The following is a 21,076-nucleotide window of genomic DNA, read 5'->3' as shown; positions in this document are numbered from 1 at the left end:
TTATTGGGTCATTCGATCTGCTGGGTTATCAAAATGGAGACTCGTAAGAAGTATAGTAAACCTTTGTCCTGACATTACTGATCGGAAAATTTCCTTGACTGCGCCATCTGTGACAAATATTCTGCAAATGTCTTCATCATTAGATTTGAAAATCTTAGAATTAGCCAAAAGGCCAAGAAACCTTTTAATTCCATAAAATCAACGTTTTGTAGCTCCGGCCTGCTATCCTTTTTATACTTTTTTCTTATAGCTTGAAGCTTCGTATTTGTCCAGTACAAAATCAATTGCAACATTCGCTCATCAGAAATCTGAGACCAATATTCAAGACCATAAATATACTGATCTAGTGATATAATGCAATCCTTCAAATCAGGTTTCTGGTTAAAGACGTTAAGGAAGGGTGTACAAATTTTCCTCTTTGGCTCATTTGATGAGCAGTGCGAGCGATTTTTCCTGTAAAAAATTTTCCTTCCCTTGGACAATTTTTACTACATCACTTCTGTCATAATCTATGCTGCCTCTTTCAGTATCAGTTGTATTTGTTGGCATGAATCGACAGATTTTTGCACTACTTTAAAAACTACGCACTCGAGGACTTTTCTGGTTGCCTTAAAAAAACATCCGATATAAATAGTCAAAATAATAAAAAAATACGCTTCGAACAAATGTAGACGTAACGCCACTTGCATTCCGACGTTTTACTTTCTGTGTTTCCCAAGTTTTTTTATTTCTTCTTGCGGTAAAACTCGATGGCTAGTTGTTCTATCCCCAAATACTTAGAAGGAGACCGAATTTCAGAAGATAGGCAGAACTGAATCTTTCATTCCAGGCGTGGGTGCGCGAAATTTCGTGGTTCAATTGGTTCCAAATTACAAAACGCATTATATGCATACTATGTGACAATTACCACTGTTTTATTCTAATTATTTATGACATCTATAAAAATCTTAACATTTAAAGAAATAAGTGGGTGATATTTCCTGAACTACGGATTTCATTTGTTTTGCGTTCGCCTTCAGCAAAGACTTGAATAGTTATTTATTTTTACATGAAGTACATATGAAAAATTTAGTTCCTAATTATCCATGTTGTGTGATTACTAATATTTCCTAACAAATTATTTATCATTCTTATAGTTGAAAAAATCATCTTAAATTGTTTTTAACAACTTTTGGAATCATTTCCACCAGCATTTCGTTAATGGATTTTTCCAATTTAGTGACGTGCGGTCTCTCAGACCGCTAATCGAATTCAGTTGCAAATTTACAGAAATTAATTATTGGAATGTTAAATTTAAAGAGTGAGATGTCCTTATCATACAAAAATATGAAGCTATCGAGGATTATAGATAATTTGAAATAGTAATTTTGAAAATATTCATAATTTTAAAAACACAGCGGTCTCTCAGACCGCATGTCACCGGTTAAGTGCTCATGCAAGCTCCTAGCTAGCTTGAATCATCAATCTCCTGTGCTCCATGGAGCGCCTTCTGGCATTCCAACTGTCTTGAAGAGAATATGTACTAGTGAAATGATAGCTCGGACATCGCGCTAGGCTTTCTAAAGCTTTAGCATTTGTTTGCTGGCCTCTACCAGGTGAACAACATTTTAAGATTGTGTTTGTGTGCTCAGCACCACAGTTGCGAGGCTAATTCCAGAACGCAAGAGCATTCACTATGGTAATTGTTCTAGGAAATAACAATGGGGAATTCAGGTTTGAATCCCATTCAGTCTGAATGGTTTTTCTACTCTCAAATTCACGCACTTGATGTGCAATTGCTGGAGATTCTGTGAAGGCATGTCACTGGGTGGTAAGCGGTTACCTCCCTTAATAAAGGGAGTGAAAACTTTCAATGAGTAGCAACCCATAATCAGGAGAGGAATTAATGGTGTTGTGTCACTGAATACAAATGGGAATGAACTTCATAATTTCAGCTCCAGCCCAGGAAGAGGTTCAAGAAACTTCATAAATGCACTAGAGAATTTTCTTTAATACAAAGTACTGCACTGTGAATTCTCATCACAACGTAGGACACAAAATATCATACAAAAAATACAACTGATAATATAAATTCTTTTAATAAAGAAAACTTTAAGGTAGGTACTTCCTTGGTCATTGTAGCAATACTACAAAAATTCGTCAAAAATATTTAAGTAATCAATGTTTTTTATTTTATTGTTTCATTAAAAAATGTGAACTTTGAAAAGCAGAGAGTAGACACTTCATGATTCCATGGTAGTGTTAAAATATAAACATCATTTTATCTCTCCATATCAATACAGATATTTTCATGTTATTGCTTTAAATAAGTAGGGAATGCCTCATTAACATACAGTCAAATTTACTTAAACAACAAAAAGGCCAATGGAAACTTAGAACAAACACAAAGAGGAACTGTTGAGACAGCAAATATTATGGCTGAAATGTCAATTTACAACTGTAAAATAATTTAAATTATAAATTACATTAATCACAATAGAATTAAAAAAATTAAACTGACTTAGCATTGAACTATTGCTGGATTCATAACTGGAGGAATCTGCAGAAATAGCAAGTCCTTACAGTTTAAATACTGTAGGAGTTCATACTTGGCAGCTCCAAAAAGATTCAACTGACTCGCTTGAACTCTTGTCATCCTGGAATGAGCCCCAGGCAGTTCTCATATATGTCTCTTACTTTGACCAAATAACCCAATCGCTCGAGTTCATCTCCAACATTTAATCCTGAATCGTCGTACAAATCAACCACCAGTTTATTTATTGAAGTGAAGCTGTAAGGGAAAAAACAAATTTATTCTTTTATAGTAATATAATAATAATCATCATAGTGATATCGTAAAATGGCGATTTCCATCAAATAGGTACATGTGACTTGGGTAATTAGGGGGAGGGGGGCTTTAGAGGCTTCATATAACTTCCAAAGTTTTCCCTTGAGGCGACGACCTGCAATGCGACATCCCTGTGAGGAGAAATCACAAGGAGCCCAAGGGACACTCATTCATTGACACTCTATTTTTTTATAAACGTATTTTCATTTTATAATGTCTGCCACCAAATCTCATTGAAGAAACAAATCCATAATTCAATCTCCTTTGAAACAGGGCAACATTTAGAGATGACCAAAGCCCTGAATGGAACTTCATACGCAGTCAGAGCATACAGTTATAAGCATCAAGGATGAATTTGCCATGAAATAACCAATTGACTCGGTCGGGATTTGAACCCGGATCTCCCGATTGCCAGACAGATATGCATATGAGGCTTTGGTGGAGTAATTGCTGGCATACCTGACTGGCAATCACGAGATCCAGGTTATCAATCCAGCTAAGCCAAATGATTTGTTCATGCGGAATTTCAACCATGGTGTATGTACATATGTATTTAGTGACAAATACACTGAAGGATTAAGAGCATGAAGCTGAAGAGTGAGAATCATGGAGTGTAATGCCGTCATTATGTTTGTGTCACGGAAAAGACACAGATGCGTGATTTGACTGGGAGCAGTGCCTTGGTGGGGAAGTTAAATGAGTGCAGAAATTCCCTTTTATACAAACTTAATGTATGCATTAATAATTTCAGAATCATGTGAACAAAATTTAGGGTTGATTAAATTAAATACACGGTTTTCCCATGCATGCAAATTGACAACAAAGTGCTAGTGTAGGCAACCCAAGCATCTTCTGAAGCAAATGTCTAGCAAGGTCCCTCATGTTACTACACTAAGGAAATGTATTTTGAACATCATTTGTGCATGCAATAAGGGGGAAAATATATTCCGACATAAAAAAATTCGATATTCGAATAGGTGTTGACAAAAAAAAATAGTCATTACAGTAAACTCCCGATCGTGTGTGAATTATCTGTGATACAGATACCCACCTTCAATGTACTTCTCGATCTTAATAATAAGTAAAATCTGTCACAAAAACACTATTATATTTAAATGCAAGGATTCAAAAGGCTTATTATTTTCATTAGGATTCCCTTCCTTAAAATGTATGTAATTGTGTATTTTCTTTACTTGGCAACAAGAAATATTTCAAGTTTCCTTTGACATCTGCTCTTATTCTGCAGAAGATGATGAGAGGCCGGAAAAAAACTCTTTAATTAATCTTAGAAGATGGATTACCGATTTTAAATTAAGAAAATGTTATCTGCAATCTTTAAATACATTTTCCATATTGCATATGCCCAATTATTGCTGTAGCCTCACATGCGGTTGAATACTGCCCTAGATAACCAGAGATTTTGTCACATTCTGGCATGCTTACGTCACGACCAGTCCAGGTGAAATGGGAGAGGGAGGGAATAGTGGACGTGACGGGAGTGGGTGAAGTGGAAGCAGAGTTGATGGGAGTAGCAATCGCCTGCGTGGACAGTACAATGACATTATCACTGCTAAAAAGATCAGCAATCGGATGAAGATAGCTCTCAATGAGTCCTTCAAGCAATAACAGACTAAGTGCATAGATAATAATACATATTAATTAATGTAAGTTATGAAAATTACTAGAAATAATGGTGAAATTTGGATTAATAGTGTTTTCCAAGTATTCGTCCTGCCTCTCACCATCATTAGACCAGATAATTAGGAGTTAACTCTACATATCTGGCAATGGCACTACACAATATTCAGCAAAAAAAGAAACCTCCCCAATGCATCAGTAAATATTATCGAGCAAATAAATAAATCTAAACATATTCTTCACTCAAATAGTCATTTAATATGTATAATGATCTGTTCAAACTTTTGAAAATCTTTTGATACTAAAAACTTATAAAATTTCTCATGCAGGAGTTTCGTGAAATTCAGAGCATAGGCTTAAAATTCAAAATTTATTACTTAAAAGGAAAATATTTGGGTTAACTAAGAGCTTACCTTCTGACAACATGAGCATTTAATTCTTTGAATGATATCATTGATAACAATTTTCTTCTGACTTGAATTTTCCTGTGCCCATCAGCTTCTTGGGGTACACCGTAGCAGGCTAACTCACACTCCACAGCCTGTTAAGTAATCATTAGTGAGTGGATAACAACATGTAGAAAAGCACATAACGAGCAAGTGACTTTTTTACGCAGTCATCAGCAACTATTAATTCTATGCTCCTTAGAAAGTAACTACTGGGCCTTCACAATATGTACTACTTGATTATAGTGTGCACCGAACACTGACCATCTGGTCCACTAAGTATGTATCATGCTGACGCCTGCACAAAAATACGAGAGGTATTGTAAAATATGCAAAAGAAAAAAATATATCGACTGACTTGAATAAACAATAAAAAGCCAAGAGATTTCACGTAATTTGCATTTACAGAATTTAATTATCCAGCTGAATTACAATGTACGATAGGAAATGATTTAGGAGACAGACCTTGAGACTTCACAATGCAAAATTGAAAAGGCACATTAATTATTAGTTTACCTGAAAAGGTAGGTGAAGAAATTCATTTTCTATTTGTCTTAGATTTTTTGCATGAACCCAATCAGTAATGCCGACATCCACGTACAAAACCTATACAAAGGAATAAAAAAATAATGATTTGATTTTTATATAAAATTCTAAATAAGTTGCCACCACATTGAATATCATGATCTAGAGAAATTACATCTAGGAAGAAGATATATATGTACAGTGCAACCTCGATATAACGACACCCCACGGTGCACTAATAAACACTCGCTATAGCGCATTGTCGCTTTACCGGAGGTGGAGCAAATAATAGCCAATATAGCTGTTGCGAACAGTTATACAGGAACAGGAGTGGTGTGGCGACAGATAAATTTCTATCCGATAAACGTAAGTATAAATCCAGACGAAAGGCGATTTTTTTGCATCACTAAATTTCCTTACTCGAACAACGACTAACTATTCAAACCATTTATAAGCGCCGCACTGAATAAAAATCATGGAAAGCATTGTTTCGTCAATCATTATGCTAATGCACAACCGACGAAGTCATTTTTATATGCACTTAATTAGTTCATTTAAGTGATCATTCTATTATTTTGGTATTTTCCACTGAAAATTCAAAAATTAACTGACAAAACAGTATCGTGGTTATTTAATGCCTCAAAGGTTTCATTGGTGTATGTTTATTGTTTCTGTACGTTAACCGGCAGTGAAGTGAAATAACGCATTACATTTGTTTCTACCGGTGGAAGGTTGTATAACGTTCCCGCCTTGGAAGACTTTTTCTATCAGATAATGTAATATCTTCATCATCTACGGTAAAAAGTTTGCTAAGCTTGAAAAATGACGTGATTAAAATTACCGTTGTTGAAAAAAAGTTTCTTTTTGAGTGTTACGCTCGCGACGTATTTGAAATGATACACTGAGTTTACCACGGCACTGCAAACGAGAGTTAGTTGTTCTGTGAGTTCTTCCAGCGGCCACCAGGGGATGCTCGGCTACCCACGTAACAAAAGAGAGCGCCAGTACGACTCCGACCAATGACCCGAATAGTTCACCCTTGTAAATCCGCAACGGAGAATAAATACGTCCATCCGGACAATTCACGCTGAGTATCATTGCTTCGTACATCCTACATCATCGCTAAGGCGCACTACCTACCTTTAGAGGCATCATTGCAAGAAATACCTCATACTGCAAGGGTTTCGTCGGGGAGTTGTATGTAAAAAAAGTTCTGTTTCGTCTATGTTATATGACGCGGGGAATACTCCTAAAGATACTTATGATCGGAGTCCTCTCTTCCACGACTTCAGGTTTACACCGCAGGCATCACCAGGGGAGTTGTGAGGGGAGATAACGCTTTGGTGCTTCGCATTAGTATAATCAACCTTCCGCACTCTTAAAATTCTCGATTCGCAATCTATCCCTAAAATACTCCGCTTCAGGCTTGGGCGTAGCCCCTTTCTCAGAAGTTCCCGCAGATTTGAATGGGCAAAACCACCCGAACAAAGCTCCTCATAACTCTTCATCGTCTGCATTCCTTGGGCGCTTTTGTTTTTTTTAATTTTGCAGAGCGAATAGGAAGATAAATTAATTTCGACACTCATATTACTCCTTTATTTTTATTTTCTCGCTTAGACGTGTTTGGTGTTTTTTTGGCCATGGTGACTGCCATCAAATGCTTTCTATTCACGCAACTCACGGACGTGCGGGTATGCTGCCGACTGCTTTCTGCCGCCCGAGGAACAAAAGAAGATTAAGCATTCGCGAATGCTAATGCCACAATATTTTCACCAAAATTAACTACTTATTTATCGAACGACAGTTTACCACATAAATTTGAGACTGAGCACTCCATTAACTTCATTTCTAACAGATCGCTAGCAATTACAGAGGTTAAGGAGTCTTGATGAAAGTCTTCCGGTGGTGAAACCCTCGCTATGGCGAGAGCCAACACCAAAAGGGTCTCGTAAAAACTAATTTTTTAACACGCTTATTGTAGGGTCAATTGACGGTGCATCGGCTATCTCTCGTTATAGCGGGAGTGTCGCTATAGCCCGTACTCGCTTTAACGAGGTTCCACTGTATTAGTCACCAGTCAGTGATAGCTCATATATGTACATGCGCATGTAGTCTTAGAATTATGGACAAGTGAGGTCTTGAGAATGCCCAAGCCTAAAGTCAGATAAAATCGTAACTCTGAATTAAAAGAACAGTAAGTAGGAGTAGTTTAAAAATTATCAGTATTTTACAAAACTATTTTACTTATCTTAACAATCAATGTAAAGTTATATAAGAAGAAAGTAAAACAAGAATAAAAAAGAGCTGTTACATTATGTTGTATCGATGGCTGGGAGCGAATACATAGCTGAATCTAGGTTTCAGGGTAGTGAGTATGATTACACGGTATATGGGGTCCGTTTTTTTGTGTCCAACGACTTACAAGTTTTCAGCACTCTCCCTCATATGTTATCCAATGTCTCTTAAAACCACCATAATTTTTTAAAGCAAAATTTAAGAAATAAATAATTTTAAATATCTTTAATTGGGGGCTCAGAGCCCACCCATTAAGTGCTGTATATAAGTATGAGTTGTCTCTCTTCCATAACTCAGGGACCACATGCACAATATATATGTTTAATGAACAACTATGAACATATAAGTTTTTTTTCAGAAAATCACTGCACCTACTTCAAATTCATTGTCTTCCAAATTAGTGTCCATCACTTGTGCTCTGTAGAATGAATTCACGCTCTTCATTTTGCTGAGCACTATTTCACCCACACCAGGTGGCATGACTAACCTCCTTAGCTTTGAAAGACTTTCTTTCGAGTTGATGTGATCAATCAAATTATCAAGTGTATCATCTTCAAATTTTTCATTGGGTATAACTGAAAATTAGTAAAAAAATCTTGTAGAATTTTGAAAAAGTAAACTCAAGTTTAAATGCCAAAGTTACGTATTTCATAAATCAAGCAATGCAAGGTGCAGGATTGTAAATTATCATTACATTCACAGGCTGTCTCTTTGTATTTCCAAGCATCCACTAAGACTGCGTAAAATCTGGTCGCATCAGACAGACACATTACGCGAAGTTTGATGTCAGATCCTGGTTTTGGCAAAGACAAGTAGGAAAACACTTTTCCAGGAACTAAGTGTGTGTCAGTCGTGATACCATCTGCAAATGAAGGATAGTTAGAAGAATAAAAGAAAGAAAAATAGGCACATACACTGAAATAACAGGCAAAAATGTTCAATGCAAAGGAGAAACACTCATATGAAATTCAATTATTGCTCTATGGATTGTCCCAAATTTATCCCATTTTTCACTTTTAACACAAGTCCAGTGCTGATCAGTGACGTGAGTATGGGGGGATGAGGGAATAGAAGCCTCAGAGAAATTAAAAAAAAATATTTTAAACAATCGTCTAGTTTTTATGCATAATAACTGCATCTGCTTCAAGTTAAATTTTAAGTGCCAAAATAATGTAAAATGTATTTCGAGGCATGTCATGTTTCAATAATTTTCCCAGAACCGTTGCCTGAGGAGAGGTCACCCCCACCCCTCCACAATTGTAAGGGATGAATAATGAGTACATAAAAATTTAGAAACCCTGACAGGAATATTACATACGATAAGTAAAAATGTGTGTAAAACATATGATAAGTAAAAATATGTTTTACACACATTTTTACTTATCATATGAATATAAAATTTTATGTTTATGCAAGGCAAAGAAGCTAACAATTTCCATTTAACATTAAAATAAAAATTTATTCAGGGAATATATAAATCAATCTAAGGTCAATTCTTTGTAAAATATAATAGGGAGGCCAAAAAAAAACAGCCTGGGAACATGCAGCAATTTTAAGATTCATTTAGAGACCCTTAAGGAACAACTACCTTGATGGTATTCGACACCTCCACTGCATAAACGCTCAACAATCGCCCACCAAATAGAATACGCTCATCTAGATGGCCCTTTTAGTGCTAGATGAGCGGATTTGATTCGGTGGGCGATTGTTGAGCCTTTATGCAGTGGAGGTATCGCATTGTCATGTTCCACCAGTAAAGTCATTATGGCAGATTTAGAAGAACAATAAGTGTGCTTGAAATTCTGTCTCCTGCTTGAAAATTAGAAAGATAAATTGAAAATTAGATAGACTTTCAAGGAGGATGCAATGAGTCATGTGTCAATTTTTCAAGTGATAAATTTAATATATACAACAAAAATATAGTTATTACCCCTTTAGTGCACACTGAAATTATATTCAACTGAAAGAAACAGAGAGGCTGAGAAGCAACAGAACAATATTTATTTTAAAAAAATCTTCAGCTCTAATAATAATAGGTACCTCACAGTACACCCCACAATTCCCAAGAGCACAGCAATTTAGTCTACATTTCTATGATTTACCTGGTCTTAAGTACTTGTGTTCCTTCTTACAAGATGCTCCTTTGTAGCAGCGGCCAGTTCTTGCAAAAAACTTACAAATTCGGGCCTCATCTGTGGCTTGATAGCCGATAAGTGCACTGGCATCATCAGTGACCACATTTTCGTACGTAATATCATTGTTTGCATAATCATCTTCCATTGGATTCCATTCCCTTAAGTCCTTCTCTGCAATGCAGTAAGAAGACAGATGAAAAGGTGGCCATCAACTATTATTCAAAGAACTAGAATGATCAATCATACTATGCATAGGAAGGTATCATAGCCATTGGTCATTGATACATATTATTATTTGTTTTTTACCAATGGCTCAGATAGTCTTCAAATGACAACTAGGTGACCTACCGGTAGACTTTGGTGCTGATGAATCTGACAAAAGTGAAATGATTTTATCTCCTAGAAAGAAAGTGACATAGTTTTAATGTGTAAAAATATTTCCGCCATAATTTAATTTAAATGAGAAGAATTTTAATACTTGACAATGCAGAAGCTTTGAATAAAATTTCATGACAAACTCTGATTAGTGGCATACATCGATGGTCTTTTTTTGGGGGGGGTTTAGGTCAGGCCCCCTCCCTTGTATTCACCCCTGTGAGGACTAAAATGATCAACTTCAAACAATGGTTTGGCCCTGATGCAGAGTGTACCAACATCGGTGACGTGAGATGATCCAACATGTTCTGATGCATCAGGAATATTCATCAAATTTAGTTATTTGGTCATTTGAGCCTTTAGGGTTCAACTTTGATCGTGTCTTGTACGTATTCAGGCTAGAAGTGTTTAGCAATACGTTAAGAATCCTTCTAGCGTTCATCCTCATCTCATGAAAAATAGCGTTATTCTAGATGCGTACCCCTCTGCCGGTTATCCAAATCCTGCAACTCATTTCATATTGTAAGGAGCGTCAATTAAACACTTTGCCTCCAGGGGCAGGTCATGTCAGCCTCTCTTAATTTAAATTCATATTCCATGCCTGGCTCATCAAAAAGGCCTTTAATCCTTAAAGTGATGAATCCTATACATGAGACAATTGTGAATCAAATTTCTGTGATTAATATGTACTGCTTTTATATTGAACTATTTTACAAAAGTGTATGTATATCTTCATTCTTAATTTTGCAAATTTGTACAAAGAGGACAAGTGCACCGTAGTATTTTTGCAACTAATAACTGATGATATGATGGAACGCTAATGGTATGGAGGTCGATAACAATGTTTGATGATAACAATGAATCAAAACAAAAAAAACATTAAATATGCTACAGTATGAAATTCCATAACAATGCCCCTTGCTCATGATTCGCAACACTAATTGAGGCTTTAGTACTTATTTTTCATTTACATTCATAATTTTAGGGGTGATGCTCTCATGAGGCCTTCCGTCATATGCACCCCTGAATCAGATTAAATGAACATGTTTGTGTACCTAAACTCTGGAGGAAGTGATAATTTTCCCATACATTTACACACAAAAGCAATAGATGTAGAGATGTAAATATTCGTGGAATTGATATAAGACAAATAAAACTTACCAGGAGATTCTTCCTCGGGTGCTTCTTTTTTTATCTTTACAACCTCTTCAACTGTAGAGGGAAACAAAAGATTGAGATAGTAGAGTAAACCATAGAATGTAGAACAGAAATAACTAATCATCAAATGTATAGGTATGCATGCCATGAGAAAACAATTGTAAGTCATGGAGAGGGACATATGCATTTTAAAATTAAGAATAAAGGATGAGGTGTCTGGCTAACTGCTAATTTTGATGGGATGTGCACTCCACTACACTCTTAGCCTAGCCCTGGGTCGGTTAACACCTCTTCTCCTCTCTCTTGATGATGGTGTAGTGATCCAGAAATGGAAGATTTCCATTTCCCAAAATAAGCCTAAATGTGTTGTTGTGTAACATCTGAGAGTGGCTGGCTACATCAAACTATGCCTCGGGATTTGTACATTTCACTTTTAAGAATGGTTAACCTTCGTTTTCACTTCCTCTCCGTCAAAAACACCCTTGTTTCACTTGTTCTATATAATGGCTCAGTGGAGACACTATTGTGACTGGTCATCAGACATCACTTGACACTGATCGCTTGTTTCTCGTCAGTGGTCAGTCACAATGAAGCCGTCAGTTGAAGTTGAAGCGTGGGTCTTATGGCCTGTGCTCCCAAAGCGCCTTGCTATCCTCCCGAGCCATCACCGGCAGCTCCTCTCCTCCCCAAGACAATGGTATAATCTTAAATTTTGGCTATTCTAGACACACAAATTCTCTACATGATATTCATTCATTGAATTGATTTGCAGTTGCGATTTTGCATGAAAATAAAGTTAGGGTAAAAAGTAAAAACTTTAAATATTTTTGTGCGATTATTTGCTTCCCGATGCCACGGACGAGAACCCCCACTTATAAAACGTGCGACCCTCATCGAACTTTGGGGACATAACAATTGCCTTGGGAAATTAAAAAAACCTTTTTCAGATACAATATCTTTCCAACTTAAATTGATACTTGGATTTCCCCCTTTGGACATTTTTACCCCAGCCAATACATAGCTCAACTTATTGTTAGTTATTCTTAGGGGACAGGGTAACCGCCATATCGCATGAGTCACATAATTACAATATCATAGTTTAGGTATTTGTACCTGTTTTAAAATCCTTACGGATCCCCCTGCTCTTCACATAGTCACTCTTTGCAGCACTTTCTTTGTGGTTGGAGAGATCAATATTTCCACTGGCAGCACTCTCAAAAACTTTATTGCAAGCACTCACATCTAACACCGTTGAAGTGACAAGTCTCTGCCCTAATAACTCCAAATTTATCACATAGTCACTTCCTTTGTAGTTCCTCTCCAGGATTACTGGAATCGAATCACTGGAAACAAGGGACTTGATCAATTAATTGTAGATTTTTCAGTAGACATGCATCTAGAGATAAAATAGAATTCTTACGGAGGGTCACTCTCACTGTTAGGAGCCTCAACGAGGGTCAACTTCCCCGACTGCAAGAAACCCTCAAATATTTCAATAATATCCTCACTGTAGTCGAGGCCATCAGAAGATTCAAATCCAGGGGCTGGTTTCACCTAAACATAAAGACAAACCATAATTGAAATGATTAAAACTTAACCAAGTTACTATGCAAAAACAAAAATATAATATACCCTAAAGTAAATTTATAGCTTAATATTTGATCATAAAATGAAACCTCTGTTGCACAATTCTCCCGATCCATAGCAAAAATGTTGTTCAAGTGAGAAAATTGAGCAAATGAAAAGTCTGGCTCAAAGAATCTATTTGACATAATTTCAAGTAAATTTAAATGTCAGGAGTTAAGAAATAACTCTACAAAATGTAAACAAAAATTTATTAAAAAAACGTTCACTGTATTCCACAACACTTCATGTTTTTCTGTCTGTAATAACATTGAACAATATATTTTTCTTAAAATCAAGGATTACATGAAAGAAAAATAGTTTGCACGCTTCTTTGGCATAAATGCAGAAAATAAATCTTATTTTATGCTTTTCGGTGAAATAAATATATTCTACCTTGAATCAGGAAAATGTAAATCAGGATTAAAATTTTGAAAAACATTAATGGAAACATGGGTGGAGGTAGGTTGCTTAAAATAATCCTTGATTAAAAACTGATGGTTTGAAATGAGACTTGAGGCAGTTTACCGAAGGCCCTCTCGATCGGATGAGCAACATTCTGTCAGCAGATAAGCAGCATCGTACCACTAAGATTGATATACGTAGAAATAAATGTGTGTGGTTGGACTTTATGCATAATGCAACTGGGAAGGTCATACAACTGAATGTCTAACAATTGAGAGTGACTTCTTAAAGAATTACAATTATTTAGGTATGCTGGCCAAACCCATATTCTTTGTACATCCAAGAGAGGTGTACAATCATCAAGGACATTCAACTGAAGCTCCACTGTATTTGTTAACAGATATGCCCCAGTGCACAGTCAACTATTGAGGTAGTAGGTTACAACATCAGCCAAAGTCACTGACATCACTCTGTATACATTGCCACTCATTTATGACATTATTTTGAGTTTAAAATACTTCCTATACTAATGCTTTGTTGTCAACACGACTATATCGGAAAACCATCCATTTCATTAACAAATTTCAAAAACAGTAAGACATGTAACTATGTAATGTTTGTCAAATGATAAATGCCCCTGGGCTAGTGTCTCCTCAGAAGATTTATCCATGGTAGACACCACAACAGAAAATATTTTGGGCTGTCAAGGCATACCCACCCAGTATCCTCTACATATTATAATATGCATTCAAATAATGCACCTAACATAAGCTTTAGCTTCAAGAGAAGATTAAAAGTAAAAACATAGTACATAATGAGTAAGGCAACATGCAAGGGGAATTGAAGTCCTTGGGTTGTGAATAAGAAAACATGATCATTATTCACGCACTTCAAAAAACTGAGATTTACTCTAAAAAAAATAGATTTAATGCAAAAAGAGCATGAAGCCATTAGCAAGAATCACAATATCTTTTTGAGAGTTAGGAAATAAAACAGGAATTAAGCTATCCCAAAAACACTTTGTTTCCTATAATTTACCTAAACATGTTTTGGAAATAACTCGCACCATATTCATATTACATAATTGCTTTAATCAGCTATCCCATTAATTAGCTTTCTTAAATGAAACTTGGAAGAACATAAATGAAGTTATTATAAGTAATTTGTAAGCTTCCTATAATTTCCCAAAAATGTTTTGCAAAAATTTCTGCCTTTAACTATATTCATCATAGTAGCAAACAGAAAGAAAACTCTAATTTAGCATTACCTAAGGGTCATTACTGAATTTAGCATGGTCAGTGAGAAATATCATGTATTTATTATCAATATTACCAAACCAAAAATTAAACAAATTACAAAATAAGTGAAGCATCAAAATAAAAATCTCACCCCAAAAAGATGACAGCGCTTTGCAAATACAGGTTCTTTGAAAAATTCAGCCTCCAATGGTCGTAGGAATGAACAAGGCACTTCAATTTGGCTCCCAAAGTCCACAAAGAGAACCTCATAATGCTTTTGCACCAAGCCTTTGAAGTCTGTCGTCTGAAAAAGTTCAAGCAACATACAGAGCTATAATTTTCATATGAAAATTCTCAAAACAGCAGCTAAGTTTTATCATTTACGAGTACATTTAGCCTGAATCACAAAATCATTTTCCTCCATTCCTCCTCAGAGGGCATAGCTCTCGAGCGATAGGTTTTCATGGACCAAAAGAGCGATCGCTCATTGACCCATCATTTATCATAATTCACATGCTCATTCCCACCCTTTTCCCGTCGCTTATTCCATCACTTGGCATTATTAAAACTGTCATTCAACTATAAAAAGTATGGAATTACAATTGTTGTTAGCACCCTTGCGTTCTGATTGGCGAAAGACGATACCAGCGATGGTTTCAACGACAGAAAAAGGGACAAAAAATATGATCTCTTGCTCAAACTCAACTCGAGTCTGAGATCAGAGCCACCAAGGCAGAGTGAGGTTGTGGAATATGGCCCATTAAATCTTTTCATGGATAACGCTGTGAAAGGAAATTGAATCCCACAAAAAAATTAACACTCCGATAATACTCACTTTAGAATGATTTAACACCTTGGCTCGATACCAATTCAAGTCTTTTGGGTCGAGGGCTGCACAAGGATCTCCTGGTGACAGTGTCTCATAAAATGTGCCTGACTCATCAAAATAGTCAGATTTGTAAAAGGTCTTCATTTCAGCGATCAAACTGAAACCAAAATATGTTATAGTAATAATTTATTCCATCCAGGAGAGACAGGTCAAGTCGAAAACGGTTCAAGAAAACGTAATTTGAGTGAATGCGATAAATTTGGGTTGCAAATTACTTAAGAAACCTTCAATATTCCCAGTTCCCAAAGCCCAACCCCCATCCATTCTCCATAAAGCACTTGGTTGCACATGATGTACTAGAAAATATTGTAACAATAACGAAAGGCATCGTGCAAAAATAAATTCAGCAGAAATATTGCAATGTGTTATTTAACTAATGCATATTACATAATAACTTCCACCACATTAATTCACCTCTTTAGCAGCTTCAACTGATCCAGAGATTCCCACAGGTAAAACCTTGAAAGTGAATCCAGGTGAGACACCTGAACGTCCAGGATAACTTTTCTTCCATCTTGACTTTCATTTTTCCCATCTCCTGTAAATCCTTCATATTTGAATGCAGGTTTTTCTAAAACAAGGAGTAAACACATTAGAAACCTTCAAGACTTTTAGGAAATTTGCAAAAACACAATTTATGATTATGTATGTGTAAATAAATTAAAACTACAAAAAAATCTGAATTAACTAACAACTTTAAGGCGAGATGAAGTTAGTTGAAAGTGCTGGTGAAATTTGTAAAAGAGCCTTTCTATAATTCTGATGAATTTACACAAAAAACCTCAAGACCACCTAAGCAACAATTAATAATAACTTAATAAGACCATTAAAAGTATCAGTGTGGATCAACAATTTTGTTTGATAAATGTAAGAGATCTTGTATATTTTACTTCAAAATTTTGATTCACAACGACTAAACTGTGTGTTTTGATGCTTATGCATTGTTTTCGTGCAAGACACCATGGAGATATGTATAAGACTTTTCTCCTGCTCACAGCACACACATCCTTACAAAAAGAATGGAAAAAGAAACACGAATTTCTTCAAACCATCTCAAGAGGACCATATCTCTCCCCAACCCTAACGCTCATTCCACCTTCCCCTGACCACCCCCACATTCGGAGAACACCAGGAAAAAGACACAAGGACCTCATCTGGAATCCACCTCAGAGAATAATATTTTTATGGCATTTAACAGAATTATCCTGCAATAGCCATCATCATAAAACATTAAAAAGGCATTAAGGACATTACCACTCTGAACTACTCTTCCTGATACCCTACACAGTGTGCCGCTTATGTAGTGTCCCTCCCCCCCCCCCCCAAAATCCCATTGGTATAAATAGAAAGAAAAAAACTTGGGTACAGTTGAAAATGATGGGAAAACATGGAAGCGCAGCATGCAGTGTAGTGAATGAAGTTTTTGAATGAAACTTACAAGACCTCTTTCATTTGTGATGGAACGTTTCCACCTCGTCTCACCTAAACACAACCAAATTTGGATTTACATTTACCAGTTGTTTCTGCCACCTTCTGGATGCTCGGTACCGTCTCCTGGTTACCTTTGCCTGCATTCAGAATACTGACAATGTCTACATATTCATCCTTTCTCTTCACACTCACGCTGACGACATACTTTGGCGGACTGGAGAGGGTAATCCTTTTAAACAAAACTTTCACAACATCCTTCGATATGTTTTGTAGGAATGTATGGTTTGGGATGCTTTTTCTCTAAAAAAAGACAAAATTCAGCCATGAAAAGAATATAAATAGCATTGCAATGCAGCTATCAAACAAATTTCTCAGTAAAAGAAACTGCTTGCCCAATGCAAAAAAATAAAATTGTCAATAGGGACAGGCTAATTTTTTCCTCAGATTTTCCATTTCAATCTCTAAGTAAGTATGCTTTAAGAAGCAAAATCAATAGGCTAAAATAATCAGGTAAATTGTTTGACATAGTACTGAATGCTACAGCAATACATATTTTCATTTCAACAAGAGGATATATGTTGCACAGCTAAATCAAAACTTGGAATCCCCATCTCACCATATTTCACTCAATTATTACCCCACAGCAACCACTTTCCAGGCATTACTTATTTTTGTGTAGAATGTAGTTGCACACACTAACCTAATGGCTTTGCCAAGTGCTCGCAGGCCACATTTATGGTATGGTATGGTATTTGGAGGAGGTGACCGATGGCTGAGGTCATTTGCACCGTGAGGGAATGGTATAGAAGGAAGGGTGGAGAGAACCCCGGCGTCGGCATTAGCCTGCTCTTAAGGAAAGGCGCCAAGGGGACCACGGCTTAACGTCCCATCCGACGGATGGAGTGTTGCGCTTGAAATGTCCTCCACACAACACTCAAGCAGGGATCGGGCAGTCTCTGAAAATTCTCTGCCACCGCCGGGATTTGAACCCGAGCCCACGGGGTGGGAAGCCATCTATCTAGCCACCACACCAACCCCATCCCCAGGGGCACATTTATAGTCAGCTGATTGGTCCTATGGCCCTCATAATAATAATAATAATAATATCTTTATTGTTCCATGGGTCAAACAGGTGACATAGAACATTGTCAGGGAGACATAGAACAGACATAGAACATGTGACATAGAACATCATAACTCATTTACTACCACTACATGAAACTATGAAAGTTTATCAATTATGTATTTGGCAATCATGATTCATCATCAAAATTCAATGATACTAGGATTTGTTTGATGCAGCTATCCAATTCCTCTCTCCTATCCACGAGCCTTTTCATACAGACGTATTTCTTCTCTTTTAGATCCTTTATAATACGTCCCATTTAACTCATTCGGGGCCGTCCCTTGTCTTTCTTCCCTTCCACCTGTCCTCCTACGATAGTTTTCATCTGGCCATCGTGCCCCATCAAATGTTCAACTTCGTTCTAACTGTAAGAGTCTAAGTTCTAAGGCAGACTAAGAGTCCCGTCTAATTCCTACTCCCAAGTTGGAAAAATATAATTGCTACTGCATTTAGAGGTCCTGAATAGTCCTTAATTTTTTAACAATTGGCCTGATTTTTTTAGCTGATGATTATATTCCCCATAGAAACTTTAAAGAGGTTCAAATACAAAATTTGAAAAAAATAAAAAGGGAATACCACAATGGCTAGTGAAAATATTGGTATAATCAAAGGAAATAACTGTGTATTCGCCTTTAAGGAGTTACCTTCAATGGCACTTAAAATACAAAAATTCCATAGAGGAAAAATTGTTTGTTGTCACTGGGATTCGAACCAAGATCTCCTGAATTCGAACTTAATATTCTTCTACTAGAACTCAAGGCATCTTAATCCCCTGCATTATTTGGTTGGCTTTACAGGATAAGAATAGAGAGAGGGAGAAGATGCTTTGGCAGTTCAAGCCGTCGAACAACTGGGGCGAATTTGGGAGATGCAGGATCGTATCCCAGTCAGGGGGGTTATTCTGTGTTTCAAAATGAAGATGACCATGTTCAGAGAGAAACTGGATCTTTAAATGAATTGTTCAGTGAGTCATTCGTTTCACAAGGCCAAAACGATGACAAGATGGAAATAACCAATACCGTGGAAGTCCTTAAAGTGAGCCACTACTTGCATACTGCCGGTTGTCACTTATTGAACCTCCAAACAATATAATGGCCCAATTTGGCCCAATTTGCATTGGGCCAAATCTATGACATCACCTGAATTTGAACCCAAATTGGGAAATACATAATAACCCCCCATGGAAAATGACTTTTCCGCATTGCTAAATTATGCATTCAACTCACAATATTCAGGCAGCAATTCACTGCAAAAGGCTTCTTTCTCATAATTTCTTCATCTGGGACATAGAGGACATCAACATAAACTCTCATTATTTCGCCAGTGTCAATATCCAAGAGAAAAGGATAATAGTTTCCCAACCTAAGAATAAACCATATTATCAGTAAAACTTTTAAAATATGATTACAAAAACAATAATCAATGGCAAACTTACTCATCTTTGTCAATTTCAGCTATAACCCTAGCTCTGATGGCTACTCCTGATGGCAGCAGAGCAATTACTATGCAGTCGGTGGAGATTTCTTTGGCCTCCTCCAGCTCAAATGACATTACTTTTGTCCTAGAAATAAAACTACCTATAATACGTAATATTCTTGAGGGCACAAAATATGTGTTAGTTTTTAAGCACCTTAGGACCTAAAAAAAAAATTGAAGCACCTCATGGAAAGGTCTACTTTAGAAGTTATTGGAAAATTTAATTGAAACAAATTCCCCGACAACAACGGTGTTTGCATCCCAGGTAGCCCAACGTACGAATGGACGGTATTCCAGTACGGATGAAATGGGCGTTGACGCCTGCTTAAATAAAAATGGAGAGGATCCAGGCAACATTCTGGCATTTAAAATTCTTCTCTCTTCAAACAGCTTGAGACATAAGAAAGCTTAGCTGAATTGGATACATTCATCTCTCTTCCACAACCTAAATGACCATAACTCTATTCCTCTCCATCAACATCTTACACCCTCACCGACTTCCTGTATCTTTCTTACCTTTCCTCTATGCATTTCAATGAATTTTAGGCTACTTATATTTTTTTAAAGTCCAGTTTAAAAAGTCAAAACCCTCATTCAAACTTTTTTCGATATAAAAATATTTAGAAAGATGAGCATGGCCAGCATAAATGTGAAACACTATAGGCAAAACGGTGGCCAAGGGCTCACCACAGGAAAGCAATTAGAAAGTCGTATCGATCAATCCTGAGAGCTAAGCGCCATGCTATGTTCAATTATCACTCTATTACTACTTCTCGAATTCCTACAAGCACAATTCCCGGTTGAACATCCTTTTAACATAGGTTCGACTAGATTACCACAAATTATTGCACTAAACTGACTTCAACCATACGCCCTTTTCTGAGGGCTTTAATTACAAGCATGTGCAACTGAGTGCCAGGAACAGTGAGTGTTCTTTCCGCAGTTTCCAAATGGTATGGTTGACCCATCAACACAATAATTGTTGACAACTCTATCATAAATGAGTGAATATATAAATCTTACGTTATTCTACTTCTCCACCACTCCAAAGTCTTGACAAGTTTAACTTCTGAGAGCCAAAAGTCCCACATATTTGCTCCCGCTGTGTACTTCATTTCATATACCGTTTCTTCTTCATAATAACAAGCAGGCAGGGAGCTTATTAGACAAGCCTTATCAGGAAGGTCTTCGTCTGCAGATTTCATGGTTGCTTACTACAAAAGGGATATCCTCTGCCAAAATTTTTTCATTCAAGCCTTAAGAAAACAAATAGGATACATAAGCAAGACATAGATAAAATCGCTATCGTCTAAGAATCTCGGATTTTGGAATATTAAAAATTACCTCTGGCAGTACTACTTATAGTATACAACTTGGGAGAAGAAAATTTCACCAACTAATCGTGAATAATTATTAAGTTGACAAATCCATGTAATCATCTCTACTTTACTATTCACAGCAGCCGCTGACATTTGCGCTCGACAAATGA

General features: G+C 36.6%; 1 protein-coding gene across 2 annotated transcripts; it reads right to left on the bottom strand.

Moving 5' to 3' along the window:
* Positions 1-1,970: 1,970 nt before the first annotated feature.
* On the bottom strand, positions 1,971-21,064 carry LOC124169330. 2 transcript variants are annotated; one of them, XM_046547912.1, is made up of 18 exons: positions 20,932-21,064; positions 20,611-20,843; positions 19,547-19,672; positions 19,338-19,473; positions 17,069-17,285; positions 15,969-16,125; positions 15,501-15,651; positions 14,817-14,969; positions 12,820-12,953; positions 12,513-12,742; positions 11,403-11,453; positions 10,215-10,265; positions 9,834-10,037; positions 8,426-8,593; positions 8,107-8,306; positions 5,428-5,517; positions 4,879-5,006; positions 1,971-2,770 (listed from the first exon to the last, which is right to left on the bottom strand). In XM_046547912.1, the coding sequence occupies exons 2-18, from the start codon at positions 20,790-20,792 to the stop codon at positions 2,632-2,634; spliced, it is 2,517 nt and encodes an 838-aa protein (XP_046403868.1). In that variant the 5' UTR covers positions 20,793-20,843; positions 20,932-21,064; the 3' UTR covers positions 1,971-2,631. The 2 variants fall into 2 exon arrangements, with proteins under 2 accessions (XP_046403868.1, XP_046403869.1); XM_046547913.1 differs by lacking the exon at positions 10,215-10,265.
* Between the last annotated feature and the right edge of the window lie 12 nt (positions 21,065-21,076).

Source organism: Ischnura elegans, chromosome 12 (assembly GCF_921293095.1).
Source record: "Ischnura elegans chromosome 12, ioIscEleg1.1, whole genome shotgun sequence".
In the NCBI taxonomy this organism is placed as follows: Eukaryota; Metazoa; Arthropoda; class Insecta; order Odonata; family Coenagrionidae; genus Ischnura; species Ischnura elegans.
This window is presented reverse-complemented; position numbering and strand designations above follow the sequence as displayed.

Coding starts and splice junctions, on each gene's coding strand:
- LOC124169330 (XM_046547912.1), bottom strand. CDS start 20,792: ATGAAATCTGCAGACGAAGACCTTCCTGATAAGGCTTGTCTAATAAGC. Junction 19,673..20,610: donor TGGTGGAGAAGTAGAATAAC/GTAAGATTTATA, acceptor TTTTATTTCTAG/GACAAAAGTAATGTCATTTG. Junction 11,454..12,512: donor CCGTAAGGATTTTAAAACAG/GTACAAATACCT, acceptor TTCCCTCTACAG/TTGAAGAGGTTGTAAAGATA.